Genomic DNA, 27,647 nt, shown 5'->3' on the forward strand with positions numbered 1-27,647 from the left:
CGGAGATGCCACAGTCACCAGTGGGGGGGAAACCTGACACGTTGGAGCTTCGCTTGGGGAGAGGCTCTGTAACAGGCCTCCTAACACTAGCTGATAAAGCATAACTCATTAAACATAAGTGCCTAAAATTGCCTATGCATTCCTATCACTAGCTTCTGTGGCCTACTGCCACCATAGCCTTGAAGTTTTGGCAAGCTTGCTTTGTTTTGCAGGTGTTGCCATGGCAGGGTCAGTTGTTTTGCAGCTTTTCACCTTGCACAAACTGGTCTGTTAAGGATTCTCCTGAGGATTCACAGAGGGATCGGACTGCACTCTCGACTGTTACAATGTCTTCTCACACCCTACATTGTGCAACCTTGAACTTGCCAGAGCATCTCAAACTTTATATGCTTTTCAGAGAAGGGAGTGTGGGCGGAAGAATATGACCATGACTTGAAGATATTAAGTAGTGGCAGTACAGGAAGATAGCCTCTTATTCCACATTTCAGCTTACTGGAAAGCACCACACATTTCCTAGACACAGAAGGCTGAGATTATGGAGAATATAATTTCAGTTACATGCATGGTCCTTTTGACTAGCATCCCCACCTCTTAGGCCCTGTGATATTTTCTATGAAAGAGTTCCTTTCCTGCCTGCAAAATTAGCACAATACTAGGTTTCCTCACATTGTTACCATATTAGGAAGCAATATGTTGTATATTTCCTCTCTCCCATCAAATGCACAGGACGACTTATAAACATTTCTTAAAAGATTTATTAAAGTATCATTTATCACAAATACAGAGAAAATACACATTAGAAGCATGCAACCATCATCTCCACATTTAAGTAATTTGTGTGCACTTCTCGCTGTCACAGCATGTTACAAGACTTCAAACGTTAGTGTCAACTTCACTCTTCCTGAAAACATTTCAAGGCAATAGATAACAAAAACAGTAAAGTAAGATAATGTATGAGAAAAGTGCAAAGTAAAAAATATATTCAACCCTCCCTCCAAACTTCATCCCCCCAGAAAGTTAAAGAAAGGCATACTGTCATTTTGCAGGTAGATCAGATTGTCTTTATGAACTATTTTACAAAAATTTCTCTACAAATTAAGGGCCTGACCCAGCAGACATGTATACTTGTGGATATTTTACTCATGTGAGTTGTTCAGTCGATGTCACTAGAACATGAGTTAAATAGTTCATGTTTATAGTACAGGATGCTAAAGCAATAAACATGTTTAAGATCATTACAGAGAAGAAAAAAAATAAAGTAAACAGTAAAGAAAAATCACTCCCAGATGTGTTTTGCTTAGTAGGAGTTATATCAAACATCTTTCATCAGAAAGGTTTGCTCCTAAAGCCCTGAATATTTTAAAGCAGTTTTGCAAGATTAAAAAGAAAACCCAAGAAGTTGGTACAGATGTTAATAACGCAAACACAGTTGCTTCAGGCAGGAATGTAAGGAGGCGGGGGTTCCTTCTCTGGCATCTTCACTGCCATTTCATAAGTTGGCAGGACATACTAGATAAAATAAAAACAAACAGTGAAGTTAATTAGACAGATTCTTTTAGAACAGGCCATATCAACTTGATTCTCCATTGTGGGCAGATTTTAGAGTGAAACTCACAGCAAACAATACCAACACAGCAAAAGCAGCTTATTCTTCTGCTGAATCTAAATCTCAGGCATTGTCTCTATTCCATGTCTATCCTTGCCTACCAAACAGCAAAGGAACTAGTTGGGAAACAAATTTTGCCTACCATTTTCCCCTAAGTAATGTGAAAAACTAGAATTTTAATTTAAAAAGTCTTGTTTATTGAAAGGATATTTTTTGTTAAAAAAATATATTGGCAGAGGATTTTCCAATTAAAAGTGTGCTGACTCAGTTTTGTTTCTGCTAGAAAACAGAGTAGGTAGGATTTGGGAGGATTTTCTGAGTTGTTTTGATGTGAAGAATTATCAGAAGGACAAAAGAAAACAACCCAAATAGCTTGGTGTTGCTGATCTTCATTCTTTGCTTTAAAAATACTGGATTTATCTATCAAACTACTGCACTTAGACTCTAGAAGTACATCTAATTTTGTGAATTCAGTTCATATCACTCCCTAGGCACGCATAAATTTCATGCCACTGTCTTTTCCACTTTTATCACTAGTGACGTCCAGTCTTACAAAGCTAATGGACTGTTACTAAGTGTATGAGTTAGTGATTCCTGAACTGCAAGAACAGATGCCACAGAGCTCTCATAGGTCGTCCAAAAAACAAGTATTTTGATAACCAAATGGTGATGACTGAGGTTTGCATCTGGATACTTTTTAATTTAATTGCATGGAATTAAGTCTGGGAAATCACTGAAACTACATATGGCTGAGTCATATGGTACCCACTGTAACTACAGCTATAACGTGAAGTAATTTTGTCTACTGCTTGCAATAATTCTAAATTTCTTTACTAGATACAATCACAACACTTCCACAGGGGTTTCATGGAGATATGTCGGTACTATAGTGATGGGGTTTATAAAAGAACAGTAATGGAGAATACCCTGACATGCAAATGATGGATAGATAATCAGGTAAGTGTAGAAGAGTGTTTTTCTCCTCCCAACTCCAGCATCCTCTGAATGCAGGGAAGAGATGCTCAGTTTTCCCTAGTTAATGCCTATTACTCAGTTTGTTTCTAATAGTACCTACTGAAAGCAAGAGACATGGAGAGTGGTCTGATCAGACAGCTGTCACGCCTGGCTCCGAGAGGTATGAAGTCCCATGTCTACTAATCCAAAAGATTAGGATCAAATAGAATATAGTTAAGTGGTCAGGGGATAAAAACCTGATCATATGGCCAGGAATAAGCAGAAGAAAACTGTTGCACTATTGACATGTTTTTCAAAGAGATCAGGTGCTGCAGGTCTTCTGGAAGTCCTGAAGTTGCTGCCATTCAACAGTGGTCTTGGTTTTACCTGAGCAGTTAAGGCAGATTCACACAATTTTTTTTTTTTTTAAAACAGAAATCTAAGTATCTGACCTCTCCTGATTGACACCTGACCTATAATGTATTGTCCAGCAGCCTCACAAAAGTGGGAAGTTAGGGTCCCAAAAACATTTTTCCATACTCAGGAATAACATTTGCAGAGCCTTCTATATTATTCTCTAAGCAAGCACTGCAGCATTTATGCAATATGTACTGCCTGCCTCAATGTTAAATAGTTTTGTCAAGTTTAAACACTAAAAAGGTATTCCCCTTGTTACTTTGTAACGGAAACTGTTTAATAAATACATTTATTCATCTTCTACTCCATTCCCCCTTATATAATTCATTTCTTTCATGTGCAATCCTTGGAGGCTCAGCTAGCAGCAGCAGCAAATGCAGCTGTAGACATAATCTGGTCTTCATGAGAGGTAAGATTATTACTTGGGCTGTCCAATGATTAAAAAAATTAATCATGATTGATCACGCTGTTACACAGAAAACCATTTATTTTAAAAACCCTGGAGGTGTTTAAGTCTCGCCTCGACAAAGCCCTGGCTGGTCTGGGCTGGTCTGATGGGTTTGGTCCTGCTTAGAGCAGGGGGCTGGACTGGATGGCTTTTTTAGGTCTCTTTTAGCTCTATTGTTCTATGATTTTGATTTCAATTACCACACAAATTGTTTGCAGTGCTCACTTCAGATTTCTGGATTATAAATATTTGCATTTAAAAAAATATGGAAATACACATCTCAGAGCTGGACAGAGCCTTGGGAGGTCATTGAGTCCAGTCCCCTGCTCTCTTGACAGGACCAAGCACCATCCCTGACAGATTTTTCTCTAAATGGCCTCTTCAAGGATTGAGCTCATAACCCTGGGTTTAAGCAGGCTAGTGCTCAAACCACTGAGATATCTCTCTCCCCATTTTTCAATTCACCTAATGTAAATACTGCAGTACAATGTCTGCCAGAAAAGTTGAACTTCACAGAATCATAGAACACTAGAATTGGAAGGGACCTCAAGAGGTCATAAAGTCCAGTTCCCTGCCCTCTTGGCAGGAGCAAAAGCCATCTAGACCATCCCCAGTAGGTGTCTGTCTAACCGCCTCATATCTCCAGTGACAGAGATTCCACCACCTACCCAGGTAATTTATTCCAGTGTTTAACCACCCTGACAGTTGGGAAGTTTTTCCTAATTTCTAACCTAAACTTCCCTTGCTGCAGTTTAAGCCCATTGCTCCTTATCCTAGCCTCAGAGGCCAAGCAGAACAACTTTTCTCCCTCCTCCTTAAAACCCTCTTTGAGGTACTTGAAAACCACTATCACGTCCCCTCTAAGTGTTCTCTTTTCTAAGCTAAAGAAGCCCAGTTCTTTCAGTCTTCCCTCATAGCTCATGTTCGCTAGACCTTTAAACATTCTTGTTGCTCTTCTTTGGAGCTTCTCCAATTTCTCTTCATCTTTCTTGAAATATGGTGCCCAGAACTTCCAAGTTTAAAATTTTGTACAAAAATAAGACACCATAAAACTTTAGTGCCCACAAGTTCACTCTGTCCTATTATTTGAGCAATTGTACAAGAAACTTATTTACATTTGCAGAAAAAAAAAATACTGCCCACTTCTTGCTTAGAGTCATCTGAAAGCGAGACAAGGCATTTGCATGTCACTGTTACAGCCAGTGCCACAAGATATTTATGTGAAGCTTTAGCATATCTGGCACATCTCCATTCATACCTTGTCCTCTAGAATGGTGGTTGTGCAGCCATGCTGATGAAAGGCTCTGCTTGGTAACAATCCAAAGCACTGTGGATGGACAATTTCATAATCAGAGTCAGATGACACCAGCAGGGTGATTTTCCTTTTGGCTGGTTCAGATTCTGTAGTTTCTACGTCAGAGTGTTGTGGTTTTAACAATTCCAGAAGCATGTTCCCCACTTGGTCCCCACTCAGATTTTGGAAGGCACTTCAGAGTCTAACTTGTGATTGAGTGCTGTTCCTATCTTTAGATATCTCACTTTGGGACCTTTGTCTTTTGTCAAAAAAGTGTTCTTAAACCAAGATAAGCTGGGTCATCTGACACTGCAATAACGAAGTAGGTAGAAGAATGCAGGTAAAGGAGAAGAAGTGCAATTCTTCTGTAAGGAGTTCAGGAACAAATTTAATTAATGTGTGGGGGGGGGGGGGGGAAGCACGTCCTCTAGAATGGCATCCTCTAGAATGGCAGCTGAAGCGTGAAGGAGCATATGAATGTTTAGTACCACAGTGTCCAATACGCTGTCCGTTCGCCACGTGGTGAACTTGGCAGAGTGACGTGGCATAACTCGAGAGTTTACTGTATTACTTTCTGGTGATATGGTAAATAAGCAGCAAGCAGTGTTATTTCCCATAAATGTAAAAGCAAACAATTCTTGTACTGATTCCTCCTTCAGCCACTCAATGGATTTGTAGACCCTAAAGTTTTACATTATTTTGTGTGTTACATAAACAAAAAAAGAAAAAAAAAAAAAAAAAGCTACATTTACATTGCCCTTTCAAAATAAAGACATAGCATCACTGCACTTCTATGAGATGAACTGAAAACCACTTATTTTTACAGTGCAAATATGTTTGTTACAAATTGAGCACTGTACACTCTGTATTCTGTGTTGCCATTAAAAATCAATATATGTGAAAGTGTAGTCAAAACTTAATAAATCTGAACTTATTCTATTTAACAGTGCAATTAAAAGAGAATTTTTAAATTGCTGTGATTTGTGTGAATTAAGTATACTTGATGGTCCTTTTTATGTTTAATTTTAGAAGTACACACAGACATTAATCAATTTTAAAAATAACTATGGCAATTTGTCTAAGGAAGAGACTTTACCTGTGGAGGAGCTTCAAATGCAGGGTACACTGCTATCTCAGGCAAGTTTCTGTTGCTGATGTATTTATAGCAGTTCCATACACAGTTAATCAGATAGGCCTAAGAGATAAGATAGTTAAATGTTAATAAATAGATTTGCTTTAAAGCCAAACGATGTGCCAAATTTGCATCTGATACAACCAGGTACAATCCTACTGATGTCATCATAGTTGTCTAAGCAGAGAATTTGGCCCAAGGTATTTAACTAGTTTGCTGTGTACACAAAATGTCTCCCCCATATACACCAAAATCATGGTCTTCAGAATATTACCAAAAAGTTAATTTCAGCATATGCTCTACATGTACATTGCACATCTCTAGAGAACAACCATCTCCATGTCATAAAAACAGTTTTAGTCCCCTTTGCCTCGTTACTAGCATACCAACTTGGTAATGGTCTGCATAGAAAAGCAAGAGAGAAGGAAGGAATTATTGGTGAAGTCCTTGTTAGAGTCCCTGACCCCTGAGAGAGAGTATCCAAATCCTGAAGAGATTTGGAGGAACTGATTGATGTCACCTCCCCCTCTCCTCCAAGCCATGTGATGTGAGGGAGCAGAGATGACAATGTAGCAAATCCTGGCATCCTAGAATGCTGGGAGATGAAGGAACAGATAAATGGCTTGGGACTGAAGCTGCATCTACACTAAGAGATAAAATCGAATTTATTAATATACATTTTAGAACTCTAGAATCTACAAATTTGATTTTGACTATCCTCACCTCCCCATGTGCTCCTCAAAGTCAACTTACTGCTGCCACGCTCAACTGGCAACCATCGACTGTTGCAGTAGTGCATTGTGGGAACCTATCCCACTGTTACCTCATCCCCATAGCATTCTGGGTATGCTCGCTGGTCTCTGACATTTTCCCACATTGCGTTTTCCTCATTCTCCTCCCTGCTAAGCAAATGGCCATTCTTCCCCAATGAAAGGAAGGAAGGACATCCACAGGAACAGCAAAAAAGTTTAGAGAAATTTTGATTCTGTAAGTGAATTCTCAACTGGCCATCCACTGACTGTCCCCCCTCCCATCATTGCATCTGATCCCCAAAAAACACAGGGACCATGAAAAGCTGAAAGAAAAAAGATAAGAAAAGTTTTTGGAAAAAAAGTTGCTGAGGGAAGGATCGTTGGTTTTCTGGTGCTCTATAAGACTTCTGCACACTGGCTGTGTTCTCAACTGGCCATCCACTGACTCTTCCTGCTCCCATGATTGCATCCCATCCCTGAAAGTAACACGGGGACAGACTGTATTCTCAACGTTAAGAAAGAGGATAGAAAAGATCGTGGTCTTCCCTCTTCACTACACAGACATTGCCAACACTGGGGATGGCAGTGAAATCTCATACACTGAACTTATAACGGAAACAGGAATCTCAACTGGCCCTCCAACCATTGTTTCATGAAGACAGTTATAAAATCTTTTTCCTAATGTTTCCTAATAGAAATAGGAAACCAGCAGGTGTCCACAATGGACAGCAAGCCCTTGAAAATATTTTTTGTGGGGGGCGGGCGACACTGGCCTGCGGCTGCAGAGCTAGTTGAAATGTTAACGTAGTTTAAGTGGTTCCCCATCCCTTGCAAATATCTTAGCCACCAGTGGGACATACTCTCAGAGGCAGCAAGCCCTTGCTAGGGGCATGGGAGATTAGTGGGGGGGGCACCAGCTGAAATAGTGCCCCCCCATGAATCTCTTAGGTGCTGGAAAAACTCCCCCACTAGCAGCTACAAGCCCCCCAAAATTCCTTCACACCCTTGGAGCCATAACTGCACACAAGCTGGGACATGGTACTGCCTGGCAGCATGGTCAGCACCCAAGGGCAGGCACATCCTTTTATTGGGCCGGGGGCTACCCATGTGATGTGACTGAGTGCACGAAAGATCCCGACTGCATGGTGCCTGGCGGGGGTTTGTACACAAATGTAAACCACTGAGAAGAAGTTTGTTCCTCTTATGCAAGTATAACCCTCATAAAAGCCTTGTTGCCATGAGATGTGGTGGCACAGCAGCTGATACCAGGCAGCGCAGAAGAAAAAAAAAAATACATAGCATAGAGACAGAACCACAAACTCATGCTGGGGTTCTTCGTAATGGTAAATGCTCTCACTGCGCTAATAGCAAAGAGACATTTCAAGCTCTCATACAAACATGAGCCCACAGCCACAAGCTTCCTGGTCCTGATTTGAAATTCCCAGTCTTCCCATTACCTAATTCCTGCACACCTGAGCTGCGTCTACACGTGCGCGCTACTTCGAAGTAGCGGCAGTAACTTCGAAATAGCGCCCGTCACGTCTACACGTGTTGGGTGCTATTTCGAAGTTGAAGTCGACGTTAGGCGGCGAGACGTCGAAGTCGCTAACCCCATGAGGGGATGGGAATAGCGCCCTACTTCGACGTTCAACATCGAAGTAGGGACGTGTAGACGATCCGCGTCCCGCAACATCGAAATAGCGGGGTCCTCCATGGCGGCCATCAGCTGGGGGGGTTGAGAGATACTCTCTCTCCAGCCCTTGCGGGGCTCTGTGGTCACCGTGGGCAGCAGCCCTTAGCCCAGGGCTTCTGGCTGCTGCTGCTGCAGCTGGGGGTCCGTGCTGCATATACAGGGTCTGCAACTAGTTGTTGGCTCTGTGTATCTTGCACTGTTTAATGAAAGTGTGTCTGGGAGGGGCCCTTTAAGGGAGCGACTTGCTGTTGAGTCCGCCCCGTGACCCTGTCTGCAGCTGTGCCTGGCTCCCTTATTTCGATGTGTGCTACTTTGGCGTGTAGACGTTCCCTCGCTGTGCCTATTTCGATGTTGGGCTGAGCAACGTCGAAGTTGAACATCGACGTTGCCAGCCCTGGAGGACGTGTAGACGTTATTCATCGAAATAGTCTATTTCGATGTCGCAACATCGAAATAAGCTATTTCGAAGTTGGGTGCACGTGTAGACGTAGCCCTGGAGAGCAATGGACAGAGTGAAGCACTGAGGGGCACTGCTTGTTACATACGGAACACACCTGGAGGCTAATAAATTCAATTTTAAGGCGTGGCCCTTCCACACTGGCCTTTATTCAAACTTGATACTACACCCAGCTGGTTCTGACAATGATCTATCAATATTACTGCTCCCTAAAGCAAGCTAATGGTATTTACAATGAAGACAGCCACATGCTAATATTGAACTAACTGCCTTAAATTTAAATTTATCTCATAGCGTAGATGCAGCCTGAGAGCAGGAGGAGTTAAGCACCAGATAGGGGGTTGAGAGAGACCAGGGAGAAGAAATTATTCTGCAATGGACCAGAGTCCTAGGGAGTAGGCCAAATGGGTGAATGAGGCAGAGAAAACAGGTGTCTTAAACAGGAAGCTACCACTTCCCCCATCCCAGAGCAGCTACAATACTCCAAAATTAAGAGGGACAGACCTGAAACTCAAGTTTTGTTAGGGTCCTGAATTGGGAGTTGCTTCTAGGCTCCCAATAATGTTCATACTCATCTCCAGGAATCCTAATGACCTTTTAGTGCCAATGCACAGACCAATCACTATACAGAATAAAATTAAGTTAGGCTTCATATGCATTTTTAAAGAAATTAAAGTTGTATTGTAAGCACCTTGGAGCAAGGACTGTCATTTTGTTTGACGTTAGTAGTGTCTGGTGGAGTGATCTATGGTTGGGGCCCCAAAGTGCTACCATGGTAAAAAAAAAAAAAAATAGTAATATATTTAAGATTAGTCACTCTCATAAAAACACTACTCCATGTGTGCATTATGTAGCTATTTGTGCACTATTCAGGTGTCTGAAGGCAAAACACAGTTCAAGTTATGGCCCACCAGCCTACTAACACACACCCTGTTGAAGTTTACTGAGATTTACACGCATGTACACATGCCAAGTGTTTGGGACCCTGCTGTTGGTATCTATTTTTTGTTCTTTAAAGAAAGTTTGCTTGCCATTTGCAAGTTATTTTAATACAGTAGAACCTCAGACTTATGAGCTGGCCAGTGAGCCACACTTTAGTGTATGTTGTCAGGCAGCAGAGACGAAAAAAAGCAAAACCAGAAGCCGTATTGTGTTAAGAAAAATACTCTTAAGAAGGGAAAATTTAAAAAAAATTTTGACAAAATAAGGAAATTCTTCTGTGCTTGTTTCATGGTTAAAAGTAGAATTTCTCCTATATAGTAAAGTTTCAAAAAGCTTACAACTGAATATTGATTTAATACAGCTTTGAAAGAACAATCCTAAAATTCTGTTCAGCAGTACGGACACTTCAAGTTATAAAAAGCCTCCACTCCCATGGTGTTAGTAACTGAGTTTCTACTGTGTATAATTTCACAGATGGCACTAACTTACATGAAGAAAAAGATCCTGCACTTGCTATTTCCATTTCTTTCCTTTTTTTTTTCCCCTCCTCTCCAGAAAACTACTCCCAGAGAATTTTGTTCATTCTGGTTTCACCCCCTTTCCCACACAACTCAATTTTAAGCAGTGGTTGCAGCCCTTGCTTTGGAACAAGGGTGCAATTTAAAAAACAAAACAAAAAACACTTAGGCAACTCTCCACACAGCTGGTGTGAGTTCATGCACATCCTATTGTCTCTTCCACTTAGATTAGCCAGTGTCTGGTCATACAGAAGTATGTATTTCTATTAATAGGCAAGAGAGCTATGTCATCTGATCACAAAAAGCAGGCATGAAACACGCATGCCTATGAACTGGCACCTCAATTCTCGGCATACCCACCAGAGCAGTATTCCTTTTATACGCTAAAGTCTTAAAACAATTTATCTTTCTAAAATACATTGGGACCTTTAAAAAAAAAATACATCCCGCATCTCCCCCACTCACATGGATCACACCTGTATATAGGGGCACCAGTGTTTGGGGGGAAAGAGGGGAAAAAATGAGAGAGTTTGATTAATCAACCATTAATTATTTTTTCAGAATGATACACACAATATTAACTTCCACTTTTTAAACTTAAAATTTTACACTAACAGGAAAACAAAGCTAGTGTATAAAGTGCCGTGTGTAATGATACCATTTCCCTGTGAGCTTTATTGCTTAATGATGAAAATTTAAATACTTTAGAAGGAGATCAGAATAAACTTTCAAGAGCCTTCCCTTGCCCCCCCAGCTTTCCACAGAATTATTCCCAATAAGCATAGTAAAGAAGATGGATAGCAATTTCACTAAACTAAATATGAAACTGAAATAATCCAATTAAAATAAACCCACAATGTTTTTTCAAGATGCTCAATTCAAGTTATGAATATCAAGTTTGCAATCATGTATTAGTGATACTACAATACACAAACTTCTGAAACTTAACATTTGTAATTTAAAAGTATCTTGTTTACCTTTAAGATGATAAATAAGGCAAAAAACACCAGGACAATGAACAAAATACAGCTTGAGTCAAGTGCAAGAAGATCATCCTTGTAAGGGAAATCTGGCTAGATAAAGAAACATGTTAGTGAAAATCTGAGGCTATAAATCACATTTGTGATTAGTTCACAATGGAGGGGCCCAAATCTCTCCTTCATGTATTCTGTTCATGAAAGAGTTAGGGAGAAAAAAATCAAGTACCCCACCCTCTTCTTCCAGGGATAATATTTGCTCTACCTCAGCCCTGAACTGACAGGCAACAGGTGAACCATCAAAGAAAGGAGCAGTTGCACACAGATCTTTTATTTTCAAACTGCCATCAAGTCTTTTTCTCCACCTAACAGGCACACAATTCACCATGGACCTTCTTCAAAGCAGCTACTGACCCCACAAATCCTACTCAGGAAGGATAAATCTTCTGTATAGATTCTCCCTCCCTACTGCAAATTCATACTAACTAGGTCAAAATAAACTTGTTCCAGGCTGGCAAGTGTTATCCCAAACTCCTACAAATAGAGGCCAAATCACATGGAGGAATTTCTGGAAAGTACAAAGTAAGAGGGAAACTGAACAAATTCTCTGGATCCAGAATGCCACCAGGCCAGAGCTGCCTCTTTCCCCCACTCCCAAGGTGGGACCTGGGACCTATATTATCAAGGTAAGAAAACACTTGTATAGATCTGACCTGAAGAAGTTAATACTTTTTAAATAATTTGAGTCTATGCTACCTATCAAATTAGGGATGTAAAATCCCATTTATTTGGTTAACTAGTTAAATGGCAGGTTTAAGCAGTTAACGAGGACAGCTGGGAGGCTGGTCGTCAAGCCCAGAATGGAGCAGCTTCGATAACCAGAATGCGAAGGGAAGGGGTGCTCCATTCAGGTTGGCAGCCCTGATCCCCAGTTGGGCTGGAGCAGCCAGTCCAACCAGTGCAGACAGGAATGGCTCCGACCCAGCTGGAACGCATCCACCTGCAGTGGCCTGAGACGGCTAGAGCAACCTGTTGTCTGCAACAGGCGAGGGGCTGCTCCAATCCCTGTTGGTTAATTGTAACCAGTAAACCATTAACATCTCTATACCGAATCCAGTGTGTCACGAGCATAGCTCTCTACTTAGTGCTTGAAGGCGACAGCTCCTGTTTGTCTGCAATGTCATAAACCCTCTCACGTATTTAAACAAACATACCAAAACCCGCACCACACTTACCCTCCCATTTATCAAATCCAAGACCATTTCACACATAATCTAGTTTACTAGACACTTACTAACTGATCCAGATACTCTTTGATCCTTGGCATATAAGTAAGGGAACTGATGGCTACCAGGCAACTCAGGACGAAGTTAAAGAGCTGGTAACAGAAGAAGGGAATGAGCCAGCCAACTCTGTGCTGAAGAAAATAAAACAGAATTCGTTATTATTTAAGTCACAGCAGCCAAGTTTAGAACTTAATGCAATGAACATACTTACAGCAATTGCTCCATACACCATCATTGCACTTATCGTGAACAGGAGGAGTGAAATGGCAAAGAGAACACAAGCATTTTCTAAAAGAAAATGGGGAAAAAGTTACATTACTACCATCTTACAGCAATAACTTGGTGGAGTTCAACAGACTTGGAAATTTCAATATTTCCAATCTGAGCACATAAGAGCTACCCGTCTACTAGCCACCCCTCCATAATCAGTTTGCCCAATTGTTTTCGCACTAGCTACTCACCAAATGAAGTTGCATGCAGCTCTATCAACTAACAGCAGTAATGGTTAGAGAAAAGAAAACAAAATACAGTACACCACCAACAGGATGGGCACGTCACCATCAAAAATCCTTTGAGCTTCATGTGTTCAGTGATGCAGATCCTATGCCATGCCCATGGCTGCCAGAAAAATGTACAGGTAGTCCCCAAGTTACAAACAGTTTACTTTCTGAACACCTGGTCATAACTCGATATGGTCGTAAGTCGGAAACACCCTTATACCGTAATCCCTTGCGTACCTTGAATTTCACATAAAATCAGGGAGGGCTTGGGTTGGAGCCTGAGAAGGGGCAGGGGGTTAAGCCTGGGGTGGTTAGGGCGGCAAGGGTGGTGGGAGAGTGCAGTTGAGCTGGGGCTTGCAGAGAGTTGGATGCTAGCAGAAGGAAGTTGAGCCCAGCCAGGGGGTTGGAGCCAGGGCTGCAGAAGTGGTGGGTAGGAGTGTTGGAGCTGGAACCCTGAGTGCCGGGGGCTGGGAGCCCCAGGTGAAGGTTGAAGCCAGAGCCCTGTGTGCCAGAGAGCATGAGCTGGGGCTGTGGTGGATGGGAGGGGGGTGTTGAATGGGGTGAACGGGGGTGGAGGGCTTAGCTGAGGGGGGTAGAGCCTCATGCATCTGCAACGGCTGACAGCTAGAGCCTTGCACATGCTGGTGGCTGACAGCCCAATGCATGCTGGGGTTGGGGGGCGTTGAGCTGGGCAGAAGGAGAATTGAACAGGGGTGAACCAGGACGCGAGTGGGCTGAGTTGCCCAGGGGATAGAGTCCCTGCACACACCGCCAGCAGCTGACAGCCAGAGCCCCAAGTGCAGGCAGCGGGAGGGCTGGGGCTGCAGGAGGGAGGGGCTGAACAGGGCTGTACCGGGGTGGGGTGGTTGAGTGGAGGTGGGTTGGAGCCCCACCAGGGGCTGGGAGCTGGAGCCCCATGCATGGGGGCGTTGAGCCAGGCGGGGAGGGGTTGCACAGGGATGCATCAGGGGAGGGTGCCTGAGTGGGAGGCAGGTTGGAGCCCTGTACCTGTGGAGCCAGCCGTGGGGGGCGGGGGGAGTGATCCTGGGGTCACATGGGGGTTGGGTCTCGCCTGGCGGGGGTTGAGGCATGGGGGAAGGAAGGGAGCCCCAAGCCTGTGTCTGGAGCCCCCTGCTTGGGGAGTGAGCTAGAAGTTGGTCATAAGTACGAATGGTCATAAATTGGGGACTGCCTGTATGTCATGAATGAATACCTATAAAGGGTTAAACGCAGAAAGGAGAGGTTTATCTGTAGGGGGCAGCCAGGTGAGCCAATGGGGAGAAAAAAAAAAAAAAATCTTTACAATGAAAACAATTGCCTGTTGAGAGAGGATCTTTGTTCTGGACTGGAGCAGAAAGACACAGACCAAGACAATAGATCTTGAACAGGCTTAATCCCGTAAACATCCTGGCCACACTGTTAGACACCAACAGAGTATTTTGAGTTTGGATTTGGCACAGGACTTTCTAGGGCAGTTGATGTATTTCTCTCCTGTACTCTTAACTTCCAGGATGAATTCAAGGGAAGTAATTATCTATGCTTGATGATTGTTAGCTCCTTTCAATTACAGCCAGCAGCTAAGTATGATTATGTACGTCGCTGGTATTTTCATCTTTTGTTTCGTTAATGTACATTCAGGAAATGATTGAATTCCTGTGTCAGAGAGACAGAGACAGACAGACAGAGTGTGTGGGCCCACCTAGACCAAAGGGTCAACTATCAGATTACAGTTTAATTTTTTAATCTTTGTTTCCACGTCTCTCCTAAAGGGAGGTGGGAAGCTTGGGGTTATCCCACAAGGGGAAATCCAAGTGTGTCTTCTGGGGTTTTAAAGGGAATTTTTTCACTTGGTGGTGGTCAGGGAATCCATGATTTTGCAAAGGGTTTTCTTCTTTTTTTTGGGAGGGGCGGGTTGTTCATTTTTTCCAAAGCAGAACCTTAGAAGCAAGGTATTTTTAAGCTTTCTGCACTCAGAGCATCAGAGTGGAGATCAGGCCTGATAATGTAACATGCAGCTAGCATTATAGTACCTTCCAGATCATTCTAACAGTTAATTTAATTCTGTTTAATTCAGCCAATCCACAACTGCAAAAACAGGACAAGTTCCACCACATTTTCATATGAACTATCTATAGCTGTTAAAGTTGCTTGACCACTTAATTCAATCTGTGGCCATGGAACCAAAGTTGCACTTTAATAGAGTGTAACGCCATACTGCTTAGAAGGTAGTGCTGTTTAACAGAAGAGGCTTAAATCTGAATTAAAGCCATATATTCAAAACATTAGTTGGGGGATGGGGCCCAAACAACAATCCAGATGAAGCAAAAGGAGACCGTTGCATGACAATACACTTGCTGTCTGCAAACTGTGTAACTTTCATTAGTAAACTCCCAACATCCTAATTACCATCCTTCCTTCAAAGGAGGGTGGTAGTGTAGACAAGCCCTAAGTGTTCTTAGCATTCCAATCCATAAAATTTTCTATTTTCAGTGCATTTTGTTCTTATGGAAGTTACTCAGAATCATGTACAAAAGCTATAAATGTCCTCTGAAACGGGGCAACACAAAGTCCTTGACAATCCTGGTATTTCAGGGAAAAGGTAAATTAAAGATCAACAAAGAGAGCCAGTTTGGTTTCCAAATTTAATCTGGTAGGTAAAAAACACTTAGACAAGGATAGTAAATGCTCAATTGAAGAGACTACAGGTATTGGACATCCTACAAAGTAGTAAAGAAAAACAGCAATATCCACCCTGCAGATTTGTTTTTAAGCATTTGCTATATTTACTGAGAATCTGAAGCCAAAGCATAGTATGAAAAAAATCTGACTTTCATAACATTGATTTTTTTTGTAATATCCATAGCAGAAGGTATATAACCCCGATGACACATTTGATATATAAGCCTTATTTAAAATACTGAACTACAAAATTGCATTGCAAGACGTAACTGTGGAAAAACACACACTTGCACTAATTTCCACTAAATACAATCTGGGAACATGTGAAGTGAGACACCTACCAGACATCTTCTCAGAACCATAGTAATTACCAATTACTTCATACTGTATGTCAACAGTTGGCACTGTATTAGGATGGGTCACTTCTACTGTCAGCAAGATGCCCATCAACAAGTTCACCACCTGGGAAAAGAGACTGTAGTTACTTACAAGTTATTTAGTTACAATATAGTATTTAGCCTGTGCTTCACAAGTCTCATTTTTTTCAGAGAAAAGTACACAGAGTAAGCTTTGGCCTACTCTAGTCAACTGAAGGTGTGACTTTTAAATAAGCAAAAGAAGCTAAGCTAGACACTCTTGTTTAAGGGGAGACACTTAAACTTCAGACAGTGCAGCTTTGTTTTGAGGAGACCGTTAATTCTCCAAAGCTTCCTACTTCAAATTTAAAAAAAAAAAAAAACCCGTGGGCAGGGGGAGGGGGAGAAACAGAACCAAATGCGAAAACAAAGCAAGGAAGCAGTAATCCATCTCACTAGCTGACGGGAGAAGAGAACAAACCAGGAAAGGGATAAAGGTGTACAATGACACACTAAGATCTCGTAAAAACACTGTCTACTTAATGTATCTGACAAAGTTACAATTAAACATAGCACAATAGTACTTTACAAACCATTCACTTAAAATGCAACCGGTGTAGCATCCCAAATATTTGTACATCCTAGATAGTAACTTTAATGCAGGGAGGCTGTGGGGATGAAAGAGTTATATACTATTGTTTCAATCCACCTGCCATACAACTCAACAGAAAAATTTTATTACCTTCAACGAGAACTAGCTCAGACCCAACATGAAGGAGGATAAGAGATGGGATGAATAGTTGAAAGCGGGGCTGGCGGAAGAAAAGAAGTCACACCACTGAATCTTGTGGAAGTGACTAAATAAATCCTTCAGAGTTCAACCTCCATGGATGCTCGCTTCATAACATATACTTTCTTTACACTATTGCTGAAATTTACTGAATACCTCTTGTAAAGTCACTGTTCTGGTTCAGAGTTACTATCTTAAGCTACATCTGCATAGCACAATAAACTAAGAAACAGTTAAAATTCGCATTGCGCAAACTGTGTAATTGCGTCTATTTTGGCATTCGGCACTATCTGAACAGCACCAAAAAAGTCAAAACAATATGCTATTTTAAAGCATCCCTTACTCCCCCTGCAACAAGTAGTGCAGAGAAAAAGCATACCCATTATTTCGAAAAATATTTAGAAATAATGGATGCGTTTTAAAGATGACGAGTAGCCATTTCAGCATACTGATACATCCTGAAATAGGTCTACTATTTAGACCAAGCCTAAAGCTATGTCTATGCTTGGCCTTACAGTCGACTGCAGACACACAATTCTAGCTACAGCAATTATTATTACATATGAGCAGCTGACTGTAAGGTCTGTCCTCACTGAGGGAGGTCAACAGGAGTGGTTCTCCCGTCAACCTCTCTTACTCCTTACAATAGCAAGTAGTACGGGCATTGACTGCCAACCGCAGAGAGATCAATTTTGCTCGTCTTTACCAGTATAGACAAGCCCTTTGTGTTTCAAATAAATGCTGTTTAACTGAAAGGGAAAAAACCTAACTAGTTGTCATTACAGATTAGCCTAGAGTAAGGTGTTTTGTAAGAGTATGCAACAGTATTAGATGCTGTTAGATTATAATTTTGAATGCTCATCTCTAGTGCAAACTAGGAAAAAAAGCCAGCCTGAAAGATGATTCTAGAATGACAAAAGCATCTTCAACCTGAAGACATTTCCTATTACTCATTTAGAAAGACCTGCCTCCACTGGGATGTATATTTATGAAGGTGGTCTAGGAAAGCATTGGTTTACAGTTTCTAAATACTGAAGTACTTAAACCAGATTGTGCCTTGTTTACTGGTCAGGCTCAAGGAGTGCCTGATGCAATGGTAGCAGATTAACACACAGTTATGAACTCTTCTGTAAACAGACCAGTTCATTAGGAAACTGAAATTGCCTGTTAATGTGAAACACTGCTGTTCATATCAGTCTTCCACTTCCCAACACAGTTAAAATGCATTTACTTAAGTTTTCTGGAAAACGATGACTTCAGTTGAAACCTTAACTACTAAAAACAAAATTAAACCCAAGAAGAACAGACCAACTTACTAGACATGCCAAGTATTTTAATTGAATACAGTCTCAGCACTGCTTTTTGTTGATTCTACTGATTCTTTCATTTTCAGCGTTGAACTTGGTGCTTATCAAAAAAAAAAACATTTGTGGCATCAGGCTTGATAAAAGCATGTTTGCCCCACCAAAAAAGCCTTACCAAAGCAACTCAGCCTAAGCATGCAGCACACATGACAGACAGTCTGTCCATTTGCAAAACAGACTCCAACACATCTTAGCTCATCTACCATGTCCTTAGTGCTCGGTCTCATCTTCACCACTCTTTACTCTCATCATACATCTCTGAACTAATTTATCTCCTGACTACTGCCAACCCTGTCAGTAGCATCATCTAACTTAGCCCCTTCAAATGGAGAGGCTATTTAAAAAAAAATTACAGTTAGGGTGTATGCAATCCACATAGCTAGCAAACTAACTCTCCTGTTATGAGAGCACCTTAACAAAAAACAAAGAAGTTTATATAACTTTAGCCAAGTATATCATGATCTGCACCTAATCATTGCCAGTGTTTAAGATCCAGTTAAAACTTTAGGATAGCAATATTCAAAAAGCTTCACAATAATTCCTTAAAAGCTCAGTTGTCATGACCTGCTATTTTATGCCAGATATTTAACAATTCAAGGTGCAGCAGAAAAAGGAAGTATATAGTAGATCTGTACTCATGCAAGCAGCTCATTTCTAGTACATTAGAATTCAGAAGCTTTGACAAAATGCAGGATCAAGGTACGTTTGGAGAGTCCCGATTCCAACGTACAAAGCTTCACCAGGGACAAGCAGTCAGATAAGTCCTAACATTTCAAAGGAACAATGGCATTTCACTAATTTCAGCAGGGATTCCATCTAGTCCGGTTGCCTTCTTGCACTTCATCACTTTGAACCTCACTCAGGGTAGGAAGTGTTGCAAGATCATCCCTAGTTGGTTGCAGAGGGATTTGAGTCAAAGGATTCTAGGGCCACAGTGGGGGTGGGGGGGGCAGTTGAAGAGCTCATTATAGTGCTCCATCTAGCAAGAAGCTATGGCTTCATTGTCTTTCAAGAGTTGGGTACCATCCTTCAAATCCCAGGAGACTGATTCCTTTGTTTCTCTGTCCATATACAGCCTTGGTAACATTGGAAAAAAAAAAATAATCTTGTGTCAACGTGTGCAAAATGCTGACGTTCCTGTGCCTTCTCAGTCCACCACTAGTTTTTCAGAATCCTTGTTTTCTGTTGGACTTCTGCCTTGGCATGCAGTTCTCTCTTGTGTATTTGATGTTGCTCTGTCAGGCCATAAAGGCTCTCTTTTTTTGCCTCAGTAAGGCATTCAGTTTCCACATTGTTCTCAAACCAGTCCTGATGCTTCTTGGATTGGTAGCCAATGGCTTCTCCACAAGCTTCAATGATGGTATTTTTCCAATTGACACCAGTGTTCTTTCACATCTTCAGGGTATACTGTTAGCACTCCTAAGGAAGTTGCCATCTGGAAGTCACTTAGTCTGATGGGGTCCTTCAAACCTTCTACACTGACCTTTCATTGGATCAGTTTCCTTTGAATTCTCCATTTGGCAACAATATAATCACCATTGTGGAGCCGATAAGGTGGTGATTGGTCCTGCAGTCATCAGTACTAGTCATTGCACATGTGAGAAGGACATTATGCTGATCCCGAGTGCAGCTGACGACAGTCTATGAGATGCCAGTGCTTTGATCAAGGATGTTGCCATGAGATCTTAAATTGCTTTTTCTGAGGAAAGAGGGTGTTTGTGATGACCAACTCATATTCTGCACATTTTGTAAGGAGCAGTACTCCATTGGAGTTGCTGTTGTCAACTCCTTCCTTCCCAATGGCAGTCTCCCAGAAGACCATCTCTCTTCTGACCCTACCACTGAAATTCCCCAAGAGGATAATCTTGTCTTCTTTGGGATGGTCTTTCAGGACTGTGTCCAAATGGGTGCAGACCTTCTCCTTCACGTCATCTTCAGCATCTAGAATTGGTGCATAATAGACAACGGTCATCAGTGCTTGTTTTTTGGCAAGCTTCAAGTGGAGAGCCAAGACACACTCATTGATGCTGACAGGGACTTCAGATAGGATCTTGGTCTGTTCATTTTTGATGGCAAATCCTACTCCATGACTTCATTTTTCTTCCTTTGGGGTTCCTTTCCTGAAAAAGGTGTACCCTCCACAATCATCTATTATCTGTCTTTCTGGTTTACACATTTGTGCCAAGGAGCTATATCAAATGTTGAATTATTGCAACTTGAGGGTGATAATTGCCAAGCATCTTTCAAGTCGCTCACTGTCTGGGCTGTCCGTTAGAGTCCAAATATTCAAAGTTCACTGTTCTATTTCAACCACATTGACTGGATGTGGTTATTCAGCCAGGGGGCTGAGATGGTCTATGCTTAGAGCACCTTTTCTAGCCTCATCCCCATGTGGGGCGAGTATAGCAGATCCTAAATAGGACTGCTCAGTCTGCTTAGGGTACTGAGTTCTACCACCTCAGTCCTAGAAATGGAACTACTGATACATACATCCACCACTTATGTGCTGGTCCATGACTAAAAGCTTCCAGATTTCACAGCTCTAGTCCTGTTGCCATTTGCAAATTGCCATATGGCTTAAGTTTAGGAGAGTGGTACACAGAGGAAGATGCCTATGCATGACTTCTAACATGGGAAGGGACCGTTGCACTGCAGCTGCCACCACGGTTCTTGACAGGACAGAAGGCTCAGGTCCATTGGCATGGGATCCACAACGACTGGGAGTCTCCTGTCCACTGCAGCCTTCATCTGCCTTCACAGCTGTTGTAGCATTACCCTTGCTATCTTCCACCTGTTCTGACATTGCGGACTTTTAGGATCATTCCTCTGGAACCTCCCCATCCACCTTGCTGTCATGAGTGACCCTGCTGGGTATAAAAGACTCCCTATGGCATCATCTCAGGTTCATTGAGACACACAAGCCCACTCCTCACAAGGTGTCAGTCCAGACAGTGAGTGAGACGTGTAACATGGATTCTGCAATAGATAAAAATTCACATCCCGCCCATATCACAAAAGTAAATATGAAAAGTCTGTCTAGCCTTATGACTCTATTCTGTACTTTGAGTGGAGAAAGTTCAATTAGATTTCTTGCGCTTTTTTCTTGTTGCCTAAAATATCAAAGTAGGTTAATTACATCTGTTGGGACAAGGGAATGAGACACAGTGCTCAATAGAAAGCTTAATAAAGGCTAATAACTCCAAGCGAGTGCAGTTTTACCCTCCTCAGGTGAAAGGACAGTAACTCCTGTTAAGACAGAATTCTAATAGCTATGACAGGGGTCTGCAACCTGCAGCACTGGAGCTGCATGCGTCTCTTTAAGGACTTCTGTGTGTCCCAATGCTATAATAGCAAAATTAAAAATAACTGATTATTTTCGATAAACAGTAAATGTTTAAAAGCCCAACAACGAACAACTCATATCTACATAGCAAACAATGTCTTCTCAAAACACTGGGTAACTCCCCTTTTAATATGAGCAGTGCATTGTGGGATATGATACTGTATCTGTGTTTGGACTGTTTTGCTAATGAAGTCTTGATTTGGAAAATGAAAAGGAAGATTACAGCATTCCTGCGTGAAAGGCAATACACATTCTAATAAAGAAAACTGAAATTAAATGTGAAGTAAAACTGGAATTATTAAAGTGAGTTCAGGACTGAAAGGAAGTTGTTGGTATGAACACAAGTAAAATGTGAGAAAATAGAATATCTAAAGTTTGTGAACATTCTGCAGTAAATGTACTGCATTGCAAGTCATTGTGTGCGCTGTTCTTAAAATAAGGGTTACAAAATGCATGGTGTGATGATATTTATTAAGGACTGCATGCATTATGGCCCTTTAGAGAGTTTTTTAACTGAATTTGCAAAAAATGGCTCTCCTTGCTATTTTGGTTGCTGATCCCTAAGGTATAAGAACAGGAGGGTCAGAATTTTTTTTCAGAGGCACTGTATCCAATACTAAGCACAAGCACGGTCTGAAGTACAAAGCACGTTCAGCCATGAAATGTATACATTTTAGGCCTGGTTAAATGGAATTTTTACACAGGGTCTATGTGAAAGGGAGCCAAAAGAACACTGCAGGCAGCCACCCTATAGATTATTCTTGCTAAGGAATAAGCAGCTCAGTTTTGTGTTCAGCTGTGCATTATACTAAGATAAAATCAAATCAATTTCATAATACCTAATATTTTAACAAACACATTTAGGGTTTGTTTTGTTTTTAATTAAAGTGGCATTCTACTACCTACACATGCAGCATATCAAGTCTTAAAAGACTACACATAACTCAAGAAAAAGATTACCTTTTAAAAAAAAAAACAACCCACCATACAGCACACACACACTACTTTGAATCCAGTGGTTAACAGGCTACTAAAATATGCTGCAATTCCCACAAACAGAGTTTCTCATAGTGCTTTTTTTGGTAGAAGAGGAACCATACGGAGCCAGGTTCCTGCTGCAGGACTGCTGGGGACCTATGCCCTCCAGCTGGGGCTGCAAGCACCGAGCCGCACCGGCAGCCCCAGCCATGGGATCCCTAGTGAGGGGGTGCCATTACACAGTACCAGAAGGTACTGCCACAAAGAAAAGCCCTTGTTTTCCCTCATGCTCAAAAGGGCTGTGGAGTACTTTGACAAGTGCTGACTTATTAAGGGAGAAGACAGTCTCTCTCTTGGCCAATGTTTCTGGTACCTAAGCAGGCAAGTACTGTACTTCATTTTCATGGCCCAAAAGCATCAGATTTACTCCACAAGCAGATAAGTTCAACAGTGGTGGTGGGAGAGGGCTTCTTATTTTCATAAAGAGAAGAATTATCTTTCACTTTTACAGGTGAACTCCCCCAGTTCCCTGCATGTAAAATTAGAAAAGGCAGTTATTTCCTTCTAGCTCGGACAAAAAAAAAAATCCACCACATTACTGAACACAGTTAAACATCTTGGCTTCTGAAGGTTCAACTAAACAATTTGATGTTGGATTGGAGGACTCCAACAAGTCCTAAAAGCCTAGCATTATAGGGAGCTCTTTCATATCTGGCAGCCCCAGGACCAGGAAGTTACTGGATATTCAAATATTCTGGATAATAGAGAGGTATACCTAGCAATGCATAATACTAAAGAAAAACAAGATTAGATATTAACAAAAATGTATGCAGAGTACTTTATTCACCAACAGTAATATTGTACACTGTAAACATACAGTATTTGCTGTATTTACTTCAGTATACTGTACTTAAGGAAAACAAATTTACTTATGTCAAAATGCTGGTTATTTGAGAATTCTGGATGACTGAATGCCCATTAAGACAGAATTTACTGTAACTACATCACTGACTGAATTGCCTCAGCTTGTTGTCAGAAGGAGGTGGCTGCTCCCACTGGAACAATAATATTACTTTTCATTTGTATACTGAACTCTGACCTGATCCTGCTACCCCAATACTTGTTTCCAGAGTCAAACAACATGCCCAGTGGGCTGTGGGAAGAAAGGCACATTAAAGTTACTTCTTATCATCATTCAGGGCAAGGAAAAGTAAAGCCTCCTAGTTGACACAAATGATGAACATTAGTAATCCTGAAACTCACATTACTGAAAAGTGTCCCAGGAAAGCACCCCGGGCATAGTTAAGTATCCATGTGGTAGATGGGAGAGTTCAGACCCAGATTTTCTACAGGTATTTCGTCTTTTAACTTACACAGATTGTAATGTAAATTAGGAACCTAAATAGTTTTGGGGATCTAAGGCCCACCCCCCCCCCCAATTCCTAATGAAGAAAATGGGGAATCTTAGAACTTCAGACAGTAAATGTTTTCAGTATTTTAACACTGTTTAACAGATTTTCCACTTTAGGCACCACCATTGTTTCTGACATATGTCAATACTGGTTAGGCCCTAGACTCCCTAAAAGTGTCTTCCTTTATAGGAAAAAGAAATCACTGGGAAGAGAGAAAGAGGAAAAAATTAGAAGTAGTGTGATTTGCTGATGGCTATGTAAGTTGCATATAAATTTGCTATGTTAATTGATAAATTACATAAACAGGCAGCAAAAGAAAAAAGTGGCACACAAGAATACAAGCTCAGATCTTAAACTGCTATTTTAATAGAACAGTTTTTTGGATATCTACTGGACCGCAGAGAAGACTCCAGATTATGTTTAGTATCATAAGTAACTTCAACATCAGATTGTATACAGTAAAATGAAGCTGATATTAGTTTCTAAAATAATTTTAATAGTCTCAGAAAAAATGCCCACTTTATTAGTTCTGATGTGTTTAATTTGAATGAGTACTTTTTTTAAAAAAAGGAAGTGTTCATTACTTTCTATTACTACTTTTGTAACAGAAGCAAGAGTTGCACTGATTAAGTGTTTGTATTCATAAATCACTTCTATCGGAAACTACAAAGATTTTAGGGCAAGCTAGAGGATTATTCTAAACTTCAATAATTTAGTAAAAACCTATATTTTCTAATCATATTTTCACTTATTATTCAATTTTAGTGGGTTTTGCATCAGAGCTACTGAAAGATGCAAGCAATTGCGATTCCTCAGGTATCCCTGATAAACAACAGAGAGGTAGCCGTGTTAGTCTGTATTCTAACAAAACAGCAGTCGTGTAACACTTGAAAGACTAACAAAATTTATAGGTGATGAGCTTTCGTTGGACACACCTGCTCCTTATGGAGCAAACAGTGTCAGAAGGTGGTCAAAAAATTAAGAAAAGCTCACATTTCAGTTCAATTCAGACAGCTGGGTCTAATAGCATCACTTGTCAAGAAGACTATCAGACACTTTTCTTTACAAAACTCTCAACTGCCTGTAACTTTACCAAGTCAACAGACTGGGCTTAAGTTTTCCATGCCAGGTATCTGCCTTCAATTGAAAATATGGAGATTTTCCAGATAAAATGGTTCAGCAATTTGACAAGATTAAGAAAAATCCAGTGTTTTGCCTGTATTTCAAGTAATTCTTACAGCAGTTTCACTGAGGTCCTCTAGCTCCTCCAAGCTTCAGAGCATGGATGTGCTTTTTGCCAGCTGAAAGGAAATTTGAGTGAGAGGAGTAGAGGGAAAAAAGAGGTGAGGCCCAGGAAGCAGAGTGGGACCTCCTATGGTAATTAAAGCAGAAGAGATTATAATCATGACAGCAAAAGTTTTTTTTTTTTTGGGTGGGAGGGAGAAGGGGAATGTATGCAGTGACTGGGTATGAGAAGCTTTGGAGATAAAGCCCCAAAAACTTAATGCACACATTCAGAAATGGGCAGCTGGAGAGTAACAGTTGCTGCTTAGGTTCCCAAAGTATAAACTGCGAAAGACAGAGTGGGGCACAAACAAATAAGTTTGAGAACCAATGCAATAGAGTAATGGTTCTCAGGTCAGGGGCTCCCGGGGTGTTCCCAAACAGATTTCAGGAGTCCACAAAGCAGAGCCAGTATTAGACACAGTGGGATCCCAAGAGAGAAAGCCAAAGCCACAGTGTATGGAACGGAAGCCTAGGACACTGAGCCCCACACTCAAGATTGAAGCAGAAATTCAGGCAATGTAGTTTGCGGGAGGCCCGCAGGCATTTTCCCTGCCTGCCACACCTAACGTTGGCCCAGCCTTTTATAGGCAGAATAAACAATTGTTACACAGGTAGGCAGAGAAGTTTTTGTTAACATACTGTGCGGGCCTCATAAGGTGCATACTGAGAACCCCTGCACTAAAGTACATTTTTCTCCAGCATCTGGATTGGAACCCAACAAACAGTCATTGGTCTCTACACTCCTTTGCTGTCAGCAAACAGCTGTGAAGCCCCCTAGCAAAATTATAGACTGTCATGTTGCACATGGACTAGCCCCCAGAGTGGAGGATAAGTGACTGCAGTAGTACTTTATCCCATTAGCTAAATGCCACTAGTGCTGTGAACATAAAGGTTCAAACTCCACTTGGGGCCTACACTGTGGAATCACACTGACCCTCATTTCCCCAACTCACCCCTGCTTAAAAAAATGCAGACATTAAAAGACACTAGGAAATCTAGAAAAAGGTACATCAGGAAGCATTTTTTACACAAACTGCCATGTTAGCTGTGCTGTCTGTATCTTGTGCTTCCCTACTTGTATTTTCAGTTCCTCATTCTCTCTCTACAAAACCAACATTTGATAATACCTCAAACTTCTCTTCATGTACAGTAGTTCTCCCCTCAATTGCTGACTCCCACTCACTTCCTTATCTGCTCTTCCCCTGTTCTGCAATGAGACTACTACATCCTGGCCTCTACGATCCAGAGGACATGGTAATAGTTCTGGGCTACTGTTGCTTTCCGCTTCCCTCTGCGCTAGTGAAATGATGTAAGCTGCATCGCCCAGGAGACAAGTACTTATTTCATAATTTTACCCAGCTCACTCAGCGTGAAAGTAAGTTTTTTTTCCAAGCCACACTCCTGGCAATTTGTTCAGACACTGCTTCGCCTCCCACCACTGCACCCCTGTCCAGAGCAAAGGTCCTACCTGTCTGACCAAACCATCAGAAACTGTTTGCCACACCAAATGGAACATGTGGGCATCTATCCAGATTCCACCTCCTCTCCTAGATTTCATCAGCATTTGCCAGTCATTTGTCGGGGGCCTTTTCTGTCCAGCTGCACACCATTACCCTACTATCTTAGGGCACTGTTGAAACATTTAAATAAACAGACAACCCCTATGCCATAATCTCCCAAGCTAAGTAAAAACAGGAGAGCAACTGGACAGGAGTAGATGATGTCCTGACCAGCGTGACAGTGACACACCAGCCACCTCACCAGTGTCACGTTCTCTGAAAGCATCGTGGCGAAGGAGCATGTTGAGGGAAATAAAGCATTAGCATTGCGCTTTATGGGACGCCTCTCCCAGGCACGAGGCGGTGTTTCACAATTTACGTATTACACGTACAGAGAGTTACTACATCCCGGGAAGACCCCACGCTGCTTCGCGAAGGGGTTAACAGTGAAGCGACACACACGACACCCTCACTGCACATACGCCACACCACCGGACACCGACACGCCCGCTTGACACGCATGCGCTGTACTGCCTATTACTCTAGGGTGGCTAGACAGCCCACCAACGGCCAAATTCCAGACGCATGCGTGATAAGGAACCCGCGGACCACCTCCTCCCCCATCCCCACCCACCGTTCATGCGCAAGAAGGCTGTGAGGCCGGGACACCCACCCACGCACCCGCCCCGCCCCGCCCCTCCCCTCCTCTCCTCTCCTCTCCCCTCCCCTCCCCCAGCTGAGTAGGGAGCCTCTTACCATATACCACGTCCCGAGGATAATGGTACCGGTACGGACATGACAGCAGCCACAACAGCGGGTGCTGTAGAAGCGGTCCCGGGCCCGGCTCCGCTTGAACGTCATAGCAGTGGCAACAGCGCCTCTTCCTCACACGGGACTCTCGCTCGGCGTCCAGACCTATAAGTTCTAGCCCCTCTCCAGCGAAACCCCACTGGCGTGTCAGCG

General features: G+C 42.0%; 1 protein-coding gene across 2 annotated transcripts; it reads right to left on the reverse strand.

The window, feature by feature from the left end:
* Positions 1 to 739: 739 nt before the first annotated feature.
* LAPTM4A (lysosomal protein transmembrane 4 alpha) lies at positions 740 to 27,647 on the reverse strand. 2 transcript variants are annotated; one of them, XM_074991314.1, is made up of 8 exons: positions 27,441 to 27,647; positions 15,997 to 16,117; positions 12,688 to 12,764; positions 12,485 to 12,607; positions 11,191 to 11,286; positions 5,816 to 5,914; positions 4,684 to 4,752; positions 740 to 1,509 (listed from the first exon to the last, which is right to left on the reverse strand). In XM_074991314.1, exons 1-8 carry the CDS (start codon positions 27,543 to 27,545, stop codon positions 1,435 to 1,437), a joined length of 765 nt encoding a protein of 254 aa, XP_074847415.1. In that variant the 5' UTR covers positions 27,546 to 27,647; the 3' UTR covers positions 740 to 1,434. The 2 variants fall into 2 exon arrangements, with proteins under 2 accessions (XP_074847415.1, XP_074847416.1); XM_074991315.1 differs by lacking the exon at positions 4,684 to 4,752 and having other exon boundaries at positions 27,441 to 27,646.

This window comes from Carettochelys insculpta, chromosome 3, assembly GCF_033958435.1.
Source record: "Carettochelys insculpta isolate YL-2023 chromosome 3, ASM3395843v1, whole genome shotgun sequence".
In the NCBI taxonomy this organism is placed as follows: domain Eukaryota; kingdom Metazoa; phylum Chordata; order Testudines; family Carettochelyidae; genus Carettochelys; species Carettochelys insculpta.

Excerpts from the sequence above, each read along its gene's own strand:
- LAPTM4A (XM_074991314.1), bottom strand. The coding sequence starts at position 27,545 with ATGACGTTCAAGCGGAGCCGGGCCCGGGACCGCTTCTACAGCACCCGC. Across the intron at positions 12,765-15,996 it reads TGGTTCTGAGAAGATGTCTG|AAAATGCTTGTGTTCTCTTT; the intron begins GTAGGTGTCTCA and ends ATTTTCTTTTAG. Across the intron at positions 12,608-12,687 it reads TGGTGTATGGAGCAATTGCT|CACAGAGTTGGCTGGCTCAT; the intron begins GTAAGTATGTTC and ends TATTTTCTTCAG.